A 20,677-nucleotide genomic window follows, 5' to 3' on the forward strand; every position below is an offset into this window, starting at 1 on the left:
TAATAAATTTTATTTTGAAGTATTTGTGAGAGAGGTTTGAGGTCAAGGGGGTGTATGCAATAGAATTGCATTTTGTCTACTACCATGGGAAAATGTGACAGAGTTCACTCCGATAGGCCTACTTACTGGTGCGTGACACTATGTTGGGACTAAAACATTGGGTTTATCTTTAACCAAGGGGAAAACTCACTGAAAACTTGAATAGTCATTCCACAGCGTCTCAGTTCAATGCAGGGGAGGAATTCAATTGCCCAGAGGGCAACATTTGGCATGGAACGTCATAATTATGTCAGTTTCTGCTTATAAACTGGTTTTGTAGACGTCAGATAACAAAATTACAAGTTAAGATGTATTTTTAATGACAACATCAAGACATATGGGAAAGATGTCCTATTTTGGTTACAATTTAAGTAAGTAACCAAATTACAACCAGTTCAATACTTATTTTTCTGGTCGGTAAAAAGACATTGAAACAACGTCCTTTTATAATCAGTATACAACTTGACTAAGGCATAACAAAAGCTGCCAGCCTGACGTCATTGCAACGAGTTTTGCTTGCTGGGCCTGGGTTCTCATGGGCACAGTAAAGTGTAACAGAGCAACCTGTGTTATGGGGAATATCCTAACCCCTATGTCAGGCACAAAAAATAAACAAAAATAAACTGTATGAGGAGGAATCAGTTCATAAGTCCCACATACACTCCATTATTGAGACACTAGGATTGGTCTGTCTGTATGTCCGTTACGTACGGTCAGCTCCCATTGGTGATGATCACCGATGTGCCCTTGTGTCCTTGCATCTGGTCGGCCTGCATCCTCATGTGTGGCACCATGTCGTACTGGGCCCCTCCGCAGCCCAGCCCCGAGTAGCTCCTCAGGCTCTCCGCGTCATACAGGTGCTCCAGGGAATAGCCGGTCAGGGCGTAGGCAGCATGCCTGTCCAGGGGCTGCATCTCCTGGGCTGGGTAAAGCATTGGGCTTCCCTGCTGCCCTAGAGGGTGGTGGTGGGGCGAGACGTCCGTCTGACCCTGCAGGTAGTCTTTTGAGACAGACAGGCCTGACCTGGGGATCCCGTCGGAGCTGGGGCTGCTGAGGCACGACAGAGACACCGGACTGGCTGTGTTGTTGTCGATGTTGCCGTGGGAACCCAAAACCTTGCCGCCATCATCGCGGTGATTGAAGCGCTCGGAGGTGAGGGTGAGGTTGATGCCGCTGGCGACCCCCGGGCCACGGCACACCACGCCAGGCATGGTGGCCTGAGGGAGGGGCAGGGAGGAGGGGGTGAAGGAGCAGGGGCTGTGGCTGTTGTTGGAGAGGCCCCCCACTGGGCCCAGGGCGTCCAGTGGCCCCTTGTGCAGCTGCAGATGGCTCTCTTCCTCCTTGATCATTTGCTGCGTGGCATGGATCAGAGTCTCCATCTTGCTGGGCTCCTGAGGGCTCGCCCGGAAATGGTCGCTGCCAGTGGAGCCGCCGCCCCCTTCTGGTGAGCTGACCACGCTCTCTTCGTCCCAGTGACCCCTTCCTGTTAGACAAAGTGGCAACGTTTAACTCCAAAGTTAAAATCTCAAAATGTATGTAATAATAATACGCCACTTAATCAACAAAACTCTTTCAGCCATCTCAAACCCAAATGTACATACTGTTATGATTTTCACAGTTCATGGATTTATTGCATATTTATGTAATACCCATGTGAGTTAGTGCCTATGACCGCTATTAACCCATAACAGTCTAAGCCCTGCCTAAGCTATATGGAATTGTTTTAAGACGGTCATACGAAGGATCATTAAGGTATTTGATTTATAATTGTAAGACCCCTTGAAGTATCCCAAAAAAATCTAAAATCAATTATTTGATGAAAACAAAATGTGGGCCTTACTGCTATTAGCCAATACAAACACATTAAATAACAGATTCACTACATGGAACAACAGACAGTCCCCCAAAAGAATCTAAAGGAAGTTTGTTCTGAAGTGTATGTCCTATATCTGAGCGATATAAGAAAGATCAGGAAACATTTGTTTTTCTTTTTTGCATGTATTTAACCCCTTATTTTTGGCACTCAACATGGGGGACCTTCAGATGAGTCTTGTGACGAGTCGTACTAGAGCAAAACAACCAACACGCACGTGATCATGCGAGTCTCCCCTTTCCACAAAGGTGTCATATTAGTGTGTAGCCCAAACTGTTTGGACGCTACAGACAGAAGTTGGCAGATCGGCTGTCCCGACTTCAGACGAGTCCCAAGACACTTGTGGGGGTAGGATGAAACAGAGAACACCATCGTGTTTGTGAGGGTTTGTAGGCCAAACCGTTCGGACGCTACAGACGATTTTGTGAGAAGACTGATTCTTGGGATGTCTCATGGTCTGACAAACACCGCTCTAGCTCTGTCACCTTTCACCGCAGATGCGGAAGTGCGACATCAGGGGGATGCAGTGGTTTGAGACGCAGCCCATGCAGATATCTCTAGCTTAAACTGACATATTTTTATGGGGATGTTTTTGTTATGCCAATTTGATTTCCACTTGGGCGCAGACATCGACTCTAGGGGGTTTTAATACAAAATTGAAATATGACTGGAATGGAGGACTACATTTTGTAATATACAGACAGATTTATTCATTCATCCACATGACCTAACTAGCACCTGTTTCAACTATTGTTTGCACAGTACGTGTGAAATGGTATTTGATAATATGCATACAACTGAACAAGTCATGTAATTAAGTGATAATGCCCTCGAAGCCGGTGTTTGGAGGAAATATTGGCATGGGTGTTGTTAGGTCCGAGACGAAGTCGAGGGCCGGCAATCCATGCCAATATATCCTCCAAACACTGGCTTCGAGGGCATTATCACTTTTATACAACGGGTTACCAACATATTCAAATAATGATTGATATATTTTCATTCAAAACGTTATTTTGATTAATTTAATCATACTATTTCATCCTTCCACAAGATATAGTCTTGACACAAATCTAGGGTTGCTACCCAAGCCGGCTGGTCGTTCGTTCTATTGGTTCGGTTGCTAGAGACATGACCCAGTCGTTCAGTCTTTTTGTTCTGTATCTATGGACGCGACCCAGTCATTCATTCTAAATGTTCCATTGCCACACTGGCTGGCAACGTTTTTATCCCTTGCTTGCTATCTAGCCAACTACGGCTAATTTACAGTCACGTCAAACAGTGCAGACAGAATAACAACAGTAGCTGCATTTTCATTTATTTAAGCTGTTTTCCAGTGACATTTATTTGGATACATCCATAACAATGAGCTAATGAGGCGCAATTTCACCTGGCATTGAAAATCTGGTCTCTCGTCAGGACACTGTGGTTCAGAGGAGCTGGCCAACAACACAGCTAACACAATCACGTCAAACTGAAGCTGGAAAGACTGCAAACTAGCTGCACTTCATTTAGTTTTACCTTTTTTCAATGGACATTTCTTTGTATAAATCCATAAAAATGATGCCAGCTGATTCATGATTTCAACTGGCTGAGAAACGCTGCATGCCTGTCTGTCTCCTCCCGACTCCCGACCCCTACACGTTAATTACTATGGAACAGCTGGGGATCGAATTTGAATATTGAAACAATGTTGCAAATGTCGGAAAGACAGACAGCAAGGTTTATACAAATCTCTGCCGTTGAAAGCTAAATGTTAGTCTAAAAAAAATGTGAGATAATGTCTAGATTATAAATCCCTAATAGACAGAGCATTCCTGGCAGCAGCACTTTTGTGAGTTGTCTCAGTTTGAGGACATGAAAGGTGAAATAACTTTTCTTAAACAGTGGGCAATTATTGCACAACAGATGGTAACAATCGGCATACTGGCAAGAAACAGTGTAAACAACTTGACATTGTCCATAATGCCCTTGGCCTATTCAATAAAGGAGCTACGAGGGAAAAGTGACATTTGATTATTTTCGAACCAGATGGCGGTGGCTGTGACCCTAACGCCTCACCATGGACCACGCTGTGGTAGGAAGTGAGGTCGTAGCCCTCGCCGTTCTCCAAAGATGACTTGGGCAGGGAGAGGACGGAGCGCGTTGCGTCCCACCAGGCCTCCCGTCCAGATTGGGGAGCAGCGCCCAAGAAGTAGCGGCCAGCCTGGCAGCGGGCACCGCAGGCGGTAGCAGGATGGTGGGAGTGGGTGTGGCTGTGCGTGAGGTCCTCCTCAGAGAGAGCCAGGCCATAGCAGAGGGAGCCTGAGTCGGGGTAGAGTCTGTAGGCACAGGCACCGCCCTCCGCTCCCTCCCCTTGGTCCAGCAGCTGAGGGGAAGCAGATTCTGTCACAGGGCTGCCTCCCCATTGGCTGTCCTGGTCGGACTCGGAACGCTCGGGTTGAAAGGCTGAAAACTGGAGAAAAGTTGAAAATGTTTGGAAACTAGAACTTGGAATATACAAGGTTTAAACTATGTATTCAAGTAGTAAAAGGTGGTTTTACTCCATCTCAATCTTCTGTGACGTTTAGCTTAAAGACATATCAAACTGATTATTGATGACGAATGTCGGACACTAGTCATGTATTCTGGTCTGTCAAGTCACAGTGTGCCCTGTTTCTGGTGCATGTATTTCATGATACTCATTTGTTACAGCACCTTGCCTACAACAAGCAGCACATTTGTATCAGAGGTGTATCACATAATTGTAAGGATGCACCATCTCTCTTTATGTCGGTTGTTTTATCTGAACCGGGCTTAAGAGAGCATGGGATTTCGGGGCTAAGGGAGAGAAAATCAGACCTGTTCTATTCTTAACAAGTACACCACACAGGTACCAAGTGTCTTACCTGCTGTGGGTAGGGAGACACTCTGACTTTGGCCTTGTTGTGTGTCACACGGGATTTGGTCCCCTTCCTCTCCTCTGTACTACTCGGAGGGCTGTTGTAGGGGAACGCTGGCTTGCTAGGGGTCATCTGGTCCAAGGACAGCTGCATTCCCTTATACTCAGTATCTCTACACACACAGACACAGACGAGAGCGAGCACATTAGCAAAAAAAAAGGAACTCCAGCACAATAGTAATCCAGAATACTCCATTAACAATTCAATGGATCCCTCAGCTAACCTTTCGGTCAATAGACCTTCATCAGGGTTTAACAGAGAGGTGTGACTTGCACACGTAGTGAGCACATTTAAAACATGTTACTTCACATAATTATTGTAATACAGTATATCAAATGATGTACTATAAGTAATTTCTCCAATGTATATACCATTGTCTCTGGCAATATTTACTATTGATAGTGAGTGAGACATAATTCACTAACACCTTCTTTCGAGTTTTGATTAATACATTAATGGTATGACAGTTAGAAATGAAAAGGTTATATAAGATAAGCTAGGTTGAGAGATTAACCCTCTCATTTTTGAGAAACACAACCAACACCCTAAGCAAAGTTAATGATTCATTGCTACAGCACAAACATTGTCAGAACACACACGCATTGCACACACACACAAATTACAACCATTCCCATAATGTCTACACCATGCCTGTTGTGAATCTACTCCTTCAGTCTCATCTTACATTCTCTTGAAGTGAAAGCGTACCCCGACACACACACACACACACACACACAACCCCCTCCCAGATTGAATAACATAACATTGACTATTCATTTGTCAACTGTATGTACATATCATATAATGTATCCACCATCTTAGCATTATAACCCACTGCCCTGGGAATGAACTCTATCAGACTTCAACGTCATGAAACGGTTCCTGTGTCAAACGCTCTGCAAACATGGCCCTATTCTTAACTTATCACATCAGCAGTACGTAATACCAGCCCGTGGCATTTTAAACCCCTGTGCCCTGTCTCTGACCCCACTCACCCGGTCGCTGTAATATGTTTCTTTATATGACCCGCTCTTTATGTGTATGGCACCTTGCAATGGAAAGGCAATATTTGGATAGTCAGTGTTTTGTGAAACATAAGGTGTGTCCCAAAGTAGTGCACTATAGAGAATAGGGTGCCAGTTGAAACACAGACAGAGTTATTGCTCTTGCAGTTACAGTAGCGGTTCTGCATCCTATGTGTCCTCTCGGTGACCTACGCTTGAGCCAATAGTGCTGCTATAGGCTTTTGTGCAAACTCAGATGTGTTACCTGAATTCCACCTGGGGGTCAAAGTCAGACCACCTCACATCTGAAATATGCCACTGGCTCTCCATCCCAGAATCAAGATTTATTCATGGAATGATGGGAACTGATGGATTAAAATGCTGTAGGTTAAAGTAATGGAATGGCTTTGCTGGTCTAGTGTGTATTGTGAAATTCAGCAGTATTTGAAAGGTATTTTGTGTGTATTTACTGTATGTTGGTGTCCTACTGACTGTATCTAACAGGCTGGAATTCAATCAAACCAGTGCTGAGGGGAAAAAAGTGTTCCATCTGCCGCAAGAATACATAAATTGGTCATCTGTAGACCATTTTTACATTACTTTTAGACCATTTTTAGAGGGAGAAACCAATTGTAACTCAATGTTACGTCAATCAAAACATGTTTCATTCTGAATACAAGCTATACATGCAGTATGAATACACTAAAGAAGCCTGACTCCTTATTGAGTTGTATTTGTGTGTGTGTTGTGGGTTGCGGTAAATACATAACAATAGTAAATACACAAGAGTAGAAATGCAGACGGCCTAAACACGTGCACACACACACACGCACACACACACACACGCACACACACACAGATTAAAGAGCTAGGTCTGGATTAACCAAACCTAACAATGAAAATCCAACACGGGCAGCAGGAATGAGATGGCTATCGATTTCCAGTTTACTGTCGTATAGATTTTCTTTCCTCAGACACAAGGTCGATTCTGAAAGTAGGTATTTTCCCCCAATGTTTATCTTACTGGTCTGAAAGGTCTTATCGCACCCGAAAAAACATGTTCTGTGTAAAGTAGGGTGTAGTATTACAGATAGGCCATAAAGGGAACGAACTGAGAATGTGAGAGGTACACACAGCCCTACCCACTATCGGTCTAGCTGGGGTCATGAACTAAGTTAGTTGGTATTTCACTGATCTCGTTCCCAGACACTTCCTCCCAAATGCGCGAAGAGTCTGGTGGACCAATGTGTCAAACTTGGCCTTCGTCTGCCAGCGCATAGGCATTGGCTTAATTGGCTTAATCTACCAACCAATCATCTCCCACAAAACCTTCCCCCTAACCCTCCCCTGTACGCTAGCACAGCTGTGTGATTCGTAAAAATTAAATGATGACAAATCACAGAAGGCTGCTGAGGGGAGGACGGCTCAAAATAATGGCTGGAATGGAGTAAATGGAATGGTATCAAACACATGGAAACCATGGAAACCACATGTTTGATGAGTTCGATACCATTCCATTTTTTTCCGTTCCAGACATTAATATGAATCTGTCCTCCCCAATTAAGGTGCCACCAGCTGCCTGTGTGACAAATACTTGATTTAGTAAGGTCACTCCCATAGAACTCTATGGTGACTCCCACTAATTCCAGCTTTAAATAGTTGATGTACCAGGCTTATATGTGCTGTGCGCAACAGCCTGTGGACGAGGTTAGTATTTCACTAATACCATGGGCCACAAGAAGGTCATGTTTTGTATGTGGAGATTTGTATGTTTATTCATTAAATTATTGGTTGCTTCTGCTCTGACAATGCCATCCTAACTGCCCCTAGGCGAGTCATAAAGGCAAATCCAATTCAATTGAATTAATAATAATTATAATAATTATAATATTTATTATAATAATTATTATCATAATATTAATATTGTATATATTATATTATTGCTTTTATTTTATAGTCCTCCACAACTTCAGATGATGATGAAGTTCAGAAAGGGAGTAGCTTGAATCGATTTGAATGGAATTGAATTGAGTTTAATTGAATTGAATGAGACTCACGTAAGAACGTAGTTGACGCTGACGATGCAGTGGGGTCTGGAGGAGCGGCTGTTGTGGACAATGGTGGCGTAGCTTTGCACCCACACCCAGCCTCCCTGTTTGGCTAGGAAACGGTAGTACTTAGTGGTCACCTGGCCCTTCACCAGCACTGTGAGGATCAAAGGAGAGGAGAAGGAAGGGGGTGGGAGTCGGGGAGGAGAGGAGGGGAGAGGATAGGAGAAGAGGAGACATATCTTAGTTTGGATTGATTTGATAAAGTAAAGTAAAATAACCTAAAGTCCAGTAAAAGGTCGAGTCCGACGAGGCAGGGCCCAACCTACTGTAACTAACTCACACAGATGGTGGGCACAGCGCACGTGGAAGGTGTCACAGCTGTGGACGTGGTGGTACAGGGTCTTCTCAATGAGGTCCTGGGGCTCGTAACCAGTCAGCTCTGCCACCCTAGGGAGGGAAGGAGGGAGGGAAGGAGGGAGGAAGGGGTGAGAAGGCAAATGTTTTTTTCCTCTCTTTCAGCCATGGACTGTCATGTTTTAAAGTTCACGCTGTTCTCCCTCCATATATCATTATATGCTCAGAGTTCTATTTGATCCAAACTTGTTTTCATGCTGAGAAGGAACAGAACGTTCTGTAAAGTGGACTCCAGTGACTTTAGGTCCAGGATTCCACTTTAAGACAATAAAATATTTCAGTTTTTAGATTCAATAAGGCATCATAACACCATAAATAATGTAATATATTGTAGCATTTCATGTTAGTGAATTTGATACTGTTTTTATTCCATTAAGTTGTGGACATAAGTCCTTTAACAACACTAGTGGGAAAAAATAAATATATATATATATATATTGCTGGTTTATGCAATGGCTGGCTCATCAAAACACCTGCTGTAGGCCTGAGTTATTCAGTTATTCTCCTACATATATTATCCTTCAACCCATGCTTTATGTGTATGTATGTTTTGCTGTTGACCTACCTCGAGTCGAGGAAGATTAGCTTCATATCAAGGCTGGCTCTGAACATGAACATGTTGCTGTGCAGCTTGATCTCGGTCACCGCGCTGGGAGGCAAAGAGTGTCCCACTGCCACCAGGCCCACGTTCTGGTAGCATCCGTCATAAGGCAACATGTCCAGGCTGTACTGACGGATCTTTAGGTAACCGCTGCAGTGAATGACCTGGGGGGGGGGGGGGGTCATTCCAGAAATTATACTTACGCCTACCTTTATGCTTAATGAAGTTCAAATCAATTTGGAATAGATTAAATCAATAGCATTTGTATGCAACATAAATATAACTTTTCATGCAGCATTAGGCTATATACTTCCATTGCAAATCGTCTACCTTATATCCACCGCTGGTAAGGCCTGCGTTTCTCTTTGCCAGCACGCATTTCATCCTCAAGAAGAAAGAGCGCTCCATCTCATATTCTGGAAGAGGAGACTGAAAATATCAGTCTATTATCCAACGTACAAAAACTAATTATGTATGCGGTTTCATTCTCTCCAAGTTGGGCCTATATTCATATAGCCTACCTTGGACGAAATGTGAGTGGTAAGGCTGATGTGGGGTGAGAACTGCAGTCATTTCGTCGTGGTCGGCGGGGTGGACATATTCGTAAATACTGTTCCCGGTCAGCTCTACCTGTTAAGTATTACCTCGGTAATTAAACAGTATTAATCACTCAACCATTCAAACATAATTTCATAATTTCTAACATGAAAAGTTTTTGTAATATGGATATCACACGCTCTTAGCCTTATGCATAGCCTATAAAAAGACTCGACTCACTCGACCAAATAAAACTTGAAAAACCAAAAACACTAAATAGGCTAAGATGAATAGGCTACGACCAGGTGCTGACCTGAGAGAGTCCCAAATGGACTGATGCTGTCTCAGAGATGTACATGATCTTTCCGTCTGGCGCCACTACAAAGATGAAGCCGTCCAATGTCTGGAGAAAAAAAGACATAAATTAATGCGTAGATCAACGAATTATGAGGCCGATTCGAGAACAGTCACTGCATTTCAGTCAGATTCGTGAGATTGTAATTTTTAGTAATATCATATTTTACAGTAATTTTGCAAATATTAAATTAGTAAGCTTTCTAAATTACCTGGAGGATGTGGGATCCCACCTATCAAATCAAACGTAACATGTCTACATATATCTTAAGAAATATTATTTTCATTATTAATAGGCTATTGAAACCACCATATTTTTGCAGTGAATTTGCTATTAAATTGGTAGACTAAGCTTCCTAAATTACCTGGAGAAGATGGGATCCCAGCTCACGTCCTACATTGTCCAAAGATCTCGTTCGACTCGTGTGACCCCAAGCTTCACCCAAACCTGAAACAAAGTGCCAATATATCAGCTCCTTTTCGTAAACCATATAGTCGTGCAATAATACACATAACGCAAGTGACAATGTTTCTTTATGCTGACTTTTATTATGGCAGTTTTCTCTGTAGGCCCAAGCTTATCTATTTCAAAAATAATAATAATACACATAGCTATTTGTGTCAAACATTTTTACAAAATGCTGCAGAAAGTTGATCGAAATTAAGCGAATAATATCACAACTCTAATTGCATGAAACATATGACCTCCTCGAGGGAACCAACAAAACTCGATAACGCTAATAAATAACGCAAATAAATACAAGCAACTCTTCTCGCAACGTCATGCCAGATTGAAAATGCTAATCATACAAAAACAATCAGTGTCTGAGTAAAGACTCGAATAACCCACCACCATTTCACATTTCAATATTGCCCAAACATACCTTCGCGCTTACACAGCTCAACAACAATACACAAATTATTTGGTCAACATTAGAAATAGCTTTTGCACAGCTCATCTCCTTATTTGTTTAGAAGTCAAATCAACCCAGCTGCTGTGGAAAAAATATTGTACATTCTGTACACATGCAAAGTAGCCTCCCTTTGAAAACAACATTCAGCGTGATTTACATTGAGTTTGACGCAGTAATTTAGGCCTATAATAATGGAAAAGGAGAGTATGAGCTTATTATATATCTTTTTTTCCTCTCTTTCAGCCATGGACTGTCATGTTTTAAAGTTCACGCTGTTCTCCCTCCATATATCATTATATGCTCAGAGTTCTATTTGATCCAAACGTGTTTTCATGCTGAGAAGGAACAGAACGTTCTGTAAAGTGGACCCCAGTGACTTTATGTCCAGGATTCCACTTTAAGACAATAAAAAATTTACGTTTTTAGATTCAACAAAGCATTATAAGCGAATAATATCACAACTGTAATTGCATGAAACATGTGACATCCTCGAGGGAACAAACAAAACTCGATAACGCTAATAAATAACGCAAATAAATACAAGCAACTCTTCTCGCAACGTCATGCCAGATAGAAAATGCTAATCATACAAAAACAATCAGTGTCTGAGTAAAGACTCGAATAACCCACCACCATTTCACATTTCAATATTGCCCAAACATACCTTTGCGTTTACACAGCTCAACAACAATACCCAAATTATTTGGTCAACATTAGAAATAGCTTTTGCACAGCTCATCTCCTTATTTGTTTAGAAGTCAAATGAACGCAGCTGTCGTCGAAAAAATATTGTACATTCTGCACACATGCAAAGTAGCCTCCCTTTGAAAACAACATTCAGTGTGGTTTACATTGAGTTTGACGCAGTGATTTAGGCCTATAATAATGGACAAGTAGAGTATAAGCCTATTCTATATCTTTTTTTTCCCTTTTTCTTTTACACAATAGGCTTTTTCTTTTACAACAGTAGGCTATTTGATATTTTCACAATTACTATTATTTTTGCAAAAACGTATCTTTTTAGTCTGGCAATTTACTGTTAATAATAGCTCCACACATGGCCAGTCGAAAGTAGGCCTGCTGCATAGACACATTATTCGAAAAATGTTGATGTGAATGTAAGGATTATATAAGATATTGATATGTGATATGTCTTTGTGCATGTCTGTCTTGACTTTCTTGCATGCGAGCGTCATATTCAAATTGCATGGAGCTGCTATCATGGGTGAGAGGATGCCTTTCTTGCACTTCAACTCAGATACTATATCACAGGGGTCACAATAGGTGCAGCTTACTAATTTGTCTGATGTATTCGAGAAGCGAAGCCGCGGATTCAATGAGCATTAGGTCTAGCCTACATGTCTTATAAATAGGCCTGATAGGCAAAGAATTTGATTCACCCGGCGTTTGAAGTGTTGCTTAACGGACGTCAAGAGCCCCAAACCATAGAATCGTCGATGTAAGCAGAGAAACTTCCCACTGGGCACATACGTCAATTCATTGAAATTACGTGGAAACAACCAGTGTGTGCCCGGTGTGTTAACATCTCACCTCTCTGCTCTAGGGATATTTTTCAGATGCTTACGAGGTTTAAGACAGGCTGAGCTGTTCCCCAGTTTCAATAACCCATTAGAGGTAGGCCTACACAAATGTGCTTCTGTTGACTATTAGGCCTATCATTAGTTTCAGGGATTTCTCTGTTTTAGACTAATTTGTAACTATTGTAATTAGGCATATTGTATTTTTTTCATAAAGAACGCCTAGTGTTTAGGCTATATACCAAAACATTCATCAAATTCAATACACGCCTAATCAAAATGCTCATATAGCCAATTGATGTCAATAATAGTCCGAAATATTTTCTCCTGTGCCTATATTGGCTACTTTTCACCTATGTTTGCTACAAGCAATTGATAACTTCTGTCAACTGCTGAAGAAATAGTTAGGCCTATTTCCGTAATAATTATTTTCTTAAGGATAGATACACATAAAAAAAAAAAAATCCTGTAATTGTCATGGTAAATGAATATTTAGTGAATATATAAACTGTATAAACTGAATACAGTAGATTACTGTAAACAACATTGCATTGCACCTGTACACAGCCCATCTGAAATTAGCCCACCCAACTACCTCATCCCCATTTTGTTGTTTATTTTGCTCATTTGCACCCCAGTATCTCTATTTGCACATCATCTCTTGCACATCTATCACTCCAGTGTTAATACTAATTGTAATTATTTTGCACTATAGCCTATTTATTGCCTTACCTCCATAACTTGCTGCATTTGCACACACTGTATATATATTTTCTGTTGTATTTTTTGACTTTATGTTTTGTTTTACCCCATATGTAACTCTGTGTTGTTGTTTTTATCGCACTGCATTGCTTTATCTTGGCCAGGTCGCAGTTGTAAATGAGAATTTGTTCTCAACTGGCTTACCTGGTTAAATAAAGGTTAAATAAAAAATAAAAAAATAAAAAATAAAAAGTGGGAAAAATTATTTTCGGACATTACCATAATACATTCTACATAAAACACTGTAGCAGGTCACTTACTGTATTTATATATATTCTAAATAGAATGCTACACTAAAAGCACAAGGCAACAAAATCAAACGCAAGAGAGAAAACATTTTAGCAAATTATCATTATATATAAATACAAATATTCTTAGATAATTGGTACCTTTTTTGTTATTTATATGCATTCATTTGTTTGTGGCCATGCTGTTTTATATTATAGAAAAAATATACAATCAGAACGGCACATCATACAAATAAATCCTTTTCCATTGTGAAAAGTAAAACAATCACACACAAAATAGGAGCTACATGTAAAACGCAGGCCCCTTGTGGAAATTAGGCGAACTGCAACATAATTTAGCCTGAATTCAAACAACTCTCCCCCTCCTCTCCCACACCCCGTACAATATATTACATACCAGTAATTGTACCGTCAATTAAATACTGTAACACATTGGTACCGTAAAACTGTAAGCCAGTTACCTGTAAACTACTGTAAAACAACAGTAAATAGATAATTTGGTACCATTAAAAGACTACAGTATTATTATTGGTACCATACAGTCTTAGACTTTTTTAAAATCATATTTCCCAGCATGCTCAACTGCAGGTAGATTTATTTTATTGTATTTTTTAATCTATGTTTGTGCATGTACATTAATTAATTGATTAATCTTATTCTACACAAAGTTCAATAAAAAAAAATTGAAACTATTATTGAAATGATTATTCCAGTTTATATGGTTTAGATAGTCTACTCCCAATATCCCTAACCCTGATAGTCAATCTGAATGCAGATTGCGGGTGAATGAAGATTCCAGCGGTTGGATATCCTAACTCTGACTGAATTCCAACAGGAATTACACATCACTTTGCAACCCAGCATAATGTGATTTGCAGGTAGGGCTTGCAAAATACTGGTAACTTTCCCAAAATTCCCAGTTTTTCCAGAAATCAGGGTTGGAAGTGTCCTGGAAACAGGAAGGAATAAGCAGGAAATCCTGAATCCTTCGACCAGGATTTCTGGAAAATCTGGGAATTTTGGGAAAGTTACCGGAATTTTGCAACCCTACTTGCAGGCATGATGTGGCCTGTAAACCAAGAGTCAGGCCACTGTATCAGGGTAAAACTAGGCATCAAAATAAGGCCTTATGAGATATGTAATGTATTGTCATAAAGAGTTTAATTGTAATGATCACATTCGCCTAGGAACTCACTTGGTGAAAGCTACAGGACTGAAAATGAAGGAACCATGTCTCTGTCACTAACAAATACAGTCATGGGTGGTAACTCTACAATTCACCCGAAAGGCAAGGCACTCTGGGAAATGTTCAAATAAGGCTTTACAGTAAAACTATTTGATAACATAAAACGACTAGATAAGCATTATTGGTACTGTAAATCAATGACAGTAACAGTAACAGTAACAGTACACCATAAAATTCAATACGGTCACATACTGTTCCTTTTTTTTACAGTAATTTACAGGTAACTGGCGGCCATTAAGGAAATGTTTTACAGTGTAGGCTAATTTATAATGTCACAAATGGTAATCAAATATAATGTTTGCTATTTCAATGACTGGTACTGTAGGTATAGTCCGATAAGATGTACAATAGTTTGATTGATTATCATGTGCACAACTAAATGGTCACAGTAAACATTTATTGTAGATTATTCTGATTAGCAATAATCAGTGATTTATAATACATAATGGCTGAGAGCTTATATGCTAATGCAAACACAATAGTGCATAGTTAGAAATAGCCCAGAGAAAGCATTCCAAATAATGGTGTTGGTTTTTGTATCAGAAGGCCTATGTCATACAATTGATTAGCATAGGCCTATTATAGTTTTTTTCATCATCAGTCATAATCAGTCACTGTTTATCATCACATCAAAGTAGCCTACCTCGTGATTTCTTGCAACGTGCACCTTTAATTGTTTACGTGAAGTGAAAACATTTCCATGTGTCCGTTCAGTTTAGGTGACCTGCGATAACACGGTCATATCACTGTTTTGAGAATGACATAGGCTGTCACATCATGATATGGCAGACTCTATAGGCCTATAGGCTACTTATTGAAAAATCAGTTTCAGTTTCTTGCAATGTCATTCCTTGCATTTGTCATGAGCTTACCTAAACATGAAACTGGCGAACTTTAGATAAAGTGTAGGTCTAGATAGCCAATAGATCCACATGTGTAGCATATACACTTAAATATATTATTCACCATGCAGTCAGTCACAGGGGTGTCATGAACCCCAGAAATCTTAGGGGGCACAAATTATGTGAGGATGGCTGGGGTGGTGGAGAATTTAGTATTTTTTTCCTGCAACCTAAAGCCATAATCATTATGCTTAATACTATGTCAAAAATATATATATATTTTTCTGCATATCTAAGCATACCGCTTGAGCTGTCTGTATCCCCCTGAATGGTGATTATGTTTTTAAAAGAAACAAAATATGCTTCTCTGCATCCCTGCTAAAATCAAAAGGAAAGATTGAAAGGAATTTGACTCTTATACATTTAGTAATTGCTTGCTTTTCTAAAGTCTACCAACCTTTCCAGCAGGCATGCTAACTTGATTGATAGTAGGGGTGTGCCCAGTACTGGAACAAAACTAGTATGTAACTAATGGAGAATTTTCCAAATAGGATTATGACATGACACACATTTATTTGTAATTATCTGATCTGAAAAAAGTCATTTTCAGCAGGCAGCACTCATCTCTCTTTCACTCAAACAATTTGAAGTGCCATGTTTCTCTAAATAACTATTGGCTAGATCGTCTGTCTGTTTATACAATGGGTAGGTCTAATCCTGAATGCTGATTGGTTAAAACCACATTCCTGCCAGTGTCTATTCCACAAGTTACCACTGGCTAAATCTATTACATTAAAATGCCTATTTACTCCGTTCCATCTGACTATGCAACACACTGTTTAATCAGCCCAGCCAGGCAATTTATAAACTTGATCTCCACTATAAAATGCATCTAGATATTATCTCACATTTCTTTTAGACTAACATTTCGTTTTCAACAGCAGAGATTTGTATTAACCTTACTGTCTGTCTCTCCAACATTTGCAACATTGTTTCAATATTCAAATTCAATCTCCAGCTGTTGCATAGTAGGCTATGAGACAGACAGGCAGGCAGTTTTTCTCAGCCAGTCAAAATAATGAATCAGCATAATTTTTATGGAAATATACAAAGAAATATCAATAGAAAACAGGTAAAACTAAACGAAGTGCAGCTAGTTCGTTCCAGCTTCAGTTTGAAGTGATTGTGTTAGCTGTGTTGTTGGCTAGCTCCTCTGAACAACAGTGACCTGACTAAAGAGCACATTTTCTATACCAGGTGAAATCGCACATCATTAGCTCATTGGTATGGATGTATCCAAATAAATGTCACTAGAAAACAGCTTAAACAAATGCAAATACAGCTACGTTGTAGTTATTATGGCTGCACTGTTTGACCTGACTGTAAGTTAGCAGTAGTTGGCTAGCTAGCAAACAAGGGGTTGCCAGCCAGTATGGCAATAGAACATTTAGAACAAAAAAGACTTAATGACTGGGTCATGTCTCTGCCAAATGAACTGATAGAACGAACAACCAGCCTGCTTGGGTAGCAACCCTAGATTTGTGTCGGGACTATATCTCGTGGAAGGATGAAATAGTATAAATAAATTCATCAAAATAACGTTTTTAATGAAAATATATAAATCATTATTTGAATATGTTGACTCCTCTCGACATCTTCTTGGGCCTAACAACACCAGTGCCAATATATCCTCCAAACACCGGCTTCTCTAGCATTACCACTTAAAAAGAAATGGGCAGGGTATACAGTCGGTTGAGCCTGCTGCAATGATTGGATTAGAACAAGCCACTCTCCCTCTGCCCTCATTTCCGCTGCTCTGTTTTACTCACTCACAGTCAGTCACTCCTCTCAGGGCACAAGTCTCCGCTTCTCCAAACATTGTGTATGAATCAGAATCCGTTGCTAGTCATTGTTTTTCAATCTAGTTATTTCCTGTCAATTTTGCTGAGGCCATATGGTTGTTTATGTCTGTCTACTTGGTGTTGTTTAGTAGGCCTACTTTGTCTGTCTGTATAATTATTCCATTGCTGACCTTATGTCTGTTGTTATGTCATGATCCAAGCCCATGCTTGCTATTATTATTTATTTTCGCCCAGGCATGTTTACCAAGCGACAGAGCATTAGAAAATAAAATGACAAATGTAGATCATGTATTTTAATTGTACAAATGTTGTGGCATAAGTAGGCCTGTCAGGAGAGAAAAGTTTTGCTACACCTCAAAAGTGAAACAATAGGCTATATCGGGAAAACGAATTAGCCTAGCTTCATCTAAATCTGTGTCTGGAATAAATGCTGGCAGTAGTAGCCAGCCATGCATTAAGCTATTTATTGTTACAGGAGGGGGTCGCAGTTCCGGAGCGACCCACTGGGTGTCATCCTCTGACAACCTTAGGCACCTCCTTCCTCACAGTCTGGACTAATCATCATCCTATTGGTGTTTCTTTATTATTTCAGTTGTAGTTAGCCTCCTGTAGCTCAGTTGGTAGAGCATGGCGCTTGCAACGCCAGGGTTGTGGGTTCAATCCCCACAGACAGCCAGTATGAAAAATGTATGCACTCACAATGTATGTAAGTTGCTCTGGATAAGAGCGTCTGCTAAATGACTAAAATATAAATGTAGTTCCTATTTTGGCTGTCAGCCTGTTTTTGGAGACTTATTTGCTCCACCTTCTTTTATCATGTTAAGTCCGTTGTTTTGTATCCTGGCTTCGGGACCACCAGTAAAGATCCTAGTTTCACCATCTCTGCCTACTGCCTGCTGTCTATGCTGCACCGCACCTGGGTCACACCTCACACCAATCCTTACAATTTATTAATCTATTTAGTTGATAATTGAATAGAACTAAGTAAGTAAATCATATGAATTTTCATCTCTTGGGGTGGTAGACCTACCTTTGAACAATGTTTGTGAATGAGTGAAGGAAGTCAAGGAACATAACAATGCGCTCCAAGGTATAGGCTTTACCAGCATTTAAAGTGCACTTCCGGGTTTTCTGATCACGGAGTAAATCTGATTAGGAGTAGGCTATCAAGTGTGATAAAACAGATATGAGTATGACTGAATATGAAGTATGAAGAGATAGCCTGAAATGGCTTATTGGTAGCTAATTATAAGGTTGGGAGGTCTTCCTAAAATTGCTAGGCGGCTGGTAGTAGCCTATTACAGAGAAACAACAAATATTAACATGTTTTTTTTTGTATTTTAAACAGGACAAATCTGCCTCTGTGTCCCCTATGGGCATGACGCATCTGTTCAGTCACACCCCAGAGGCCTAGCAATTTTCCGGAGTTCATATATTCATTTTTTTATCCGGAAAAAGCAAAAGCGGTTTGAATGGATCAATTAGGTCTACTCCCGTTGTTTCGCGCCTCAGTGATCAGAAGCGGGGCGTTTTATAATTGATGCGGCGGTCAGTGCCAGTCACACAGCACAGCAGCCTGTTGAGACCGGGGGAAGATTGTGGCTAACCGCCTTCAACGCATTTCGATCACCCTGACCCCGAAAATGGCCTAGACATGGATCTGCGATGATCATACGAACACGCACGCACGAAATTACACTAGCCTACTGTAGCAACATGGTAGCCTATTGTAGCAATAACTGGAAGCTGAAAAAACATATCGAAAGGCTAATAAGATAAAACAACAACATCAGCAATGACTACAACAGAAAGACAACAGCTGCCAGGTGTCATCGCAATATAAATATAATAGTATCATTACACAATGTAGCCTATTAACAGCTGTTATAGGCTATAACGTAGCCTAATAAACCTATGCACAATAAACATAATATACAATTATAATAGACTACCGTAATCAGTAGGCAAATGCAGGTGAAAAAATACATACCAAACAAAAAATCCAGATAAGAGATAGGCCTACAGATAAATACTAATACATATTGCCTACAGATAAATGGCAAATGGCATAGCCTATATAAGAGAACACTGCATTGTTAAAGCTTAAAATATACTTACCCTGAGGGAAGACAATTCTCATCTTCAGATAACTTGTTGTCAGTCTTATTATAGACGCTTTGTCCAGCTGCGACGTGATAGCAGAGGGTAAAGGCAACATTTTGGCTAGTTCATAGAATTCACTGTTCTCCTTTTCCCGTCTAGTCCTTGCGGCAGTTTTGGATTTCTCCTTCATTGTGTGTTCTCTCTCTCTCCCCCTCCTTTTGTTAAATGTTAGGCTATCATTCCTTTACTGTCACATCGGTCCATCAAACCCAGCATATAGAAGGATTTCCCTTTCGTCTATTTGTCATGGTTTGGCTTTTCATCTAAAACACCCTTCACGCGCGCTGTGGCCACGGTCAAGTGAAATGAGTGCGACACTTCTCAGTTACAAACTGAATCCAATGCACTTCAGACAGTTCCCGAATTCCTTCACCGAACCATGCGAAGAATGGATAAGTTGATATACCCTGTTCTTCTCGTGTAAATTGAGAATTTCTTGAAAGCACGCGCCATTAATTCTCACTCAGAATGGGAAGGGGCCTGTCCCCGGTGTAAACTGACAATACCGGCATTTCTCCATGCCCTGAAAAACACAGGGCATAGCACAAGCCATAATATCATTAAAGGCCTAGCAATATATATATTTTTTATCAACAAGTAAACATGCATTGTCATCCCAAAATGCCTACTTGGAGTTTCAAACTATAGAAACTTCTGGCTATTTGCTCAACAACAACAAAAATGGATTATGCATCTGACAATGTGGCTTTATTATTGCTTTATTACAATGTGGCTGTTTGCTCATATAGTTTAATAATAATAACAACAAATAATCATATGAATAATACGAATAGCCTAATAATAACAATAATCAATAACAAATTATAGATAACCAATAATATATAATCATAAATCATAAACAAACGAATGATAAATCTACTACAATGACCGGCCTATAGAATATGGAAATATTTTAGCCTATTTTGTCGATGCTTTTCTACTTACCTCATAGAATGAAAAGATCCTCTAACTTTCACTACTCTCGCGCTGCCCGCAGGGGATTTCACCTGTCCTGAAGCGAGTTCACCACTCGAGACAGTTAGTTTAGTCCCAGCTCCTCGCGGAATTCCACCTGGATAGGCGCGCGGACCCCTCAATGCATACACTTCTCTAAATTAGGGACACAAGACGAGTGGAATTCGTGTCCAGATTTCGTCTCCAAACTATCTCAATCTCGCTCTCGAGCTGCTCAGGACCAGCCCACTGTCACTCGCGCTCTTATTGGGCAGCAAGTATCGAGACCGACTTTCTCATTGGACACGCTTGATAGAAACACACAGGAGCCCGTGT

General features: G+C 40.4%; 1 protein-coding gene across 1 annotated transcript; it reads right to left on the reverse strand.

Annotated features, from left to right (window-relative positions):
- Window positions 1-752: 752 nt before the first annotated feature.
- Window positions 753-19,517, reverse strand: LOC311106403 (single-minded homolog 1-A-like; the record flags this gene model as incomplete). Its single annotated transcript, XM_084148733.1, has 12 exons — window positions 753-1,522; window positions 3,971-4,364; window positions 4,798-4,963; window positions 7,913-8,060; window positions 8,247-8,353; window positions 8,886-9,085; window positions 9,252-9,337; window positions 9,443-9,551; window positions 9,772-9,861; window positions 10,025-10,045; window positions 10,178-10,260; window positions 19,343-19,517. The coding sequence occupies 12 exons, from the start codon at window positions 19,515-19,517 to the stop codon at window positions 753-755; spliced, it is 2,349 nt and encodes a 782-aa protein (XP_084004859.1).
- Between the last annotated feature and the right edge of the window lie 1,160 nt (window positions 19,518-20,677).

Source organism: Coregonus lavaretus, assembly GCF_964263955.1.
Source record: "Coregonus lavaretus genome assembly, chromosome: 31".
Taxonomy (NCBI): domain Eukaryota; kingdom Metazoa; phylum Chordata; class Actinopteri; order Salmoniformes; family Salmonidae; genus Coregonus; species Coregonus lavaretus.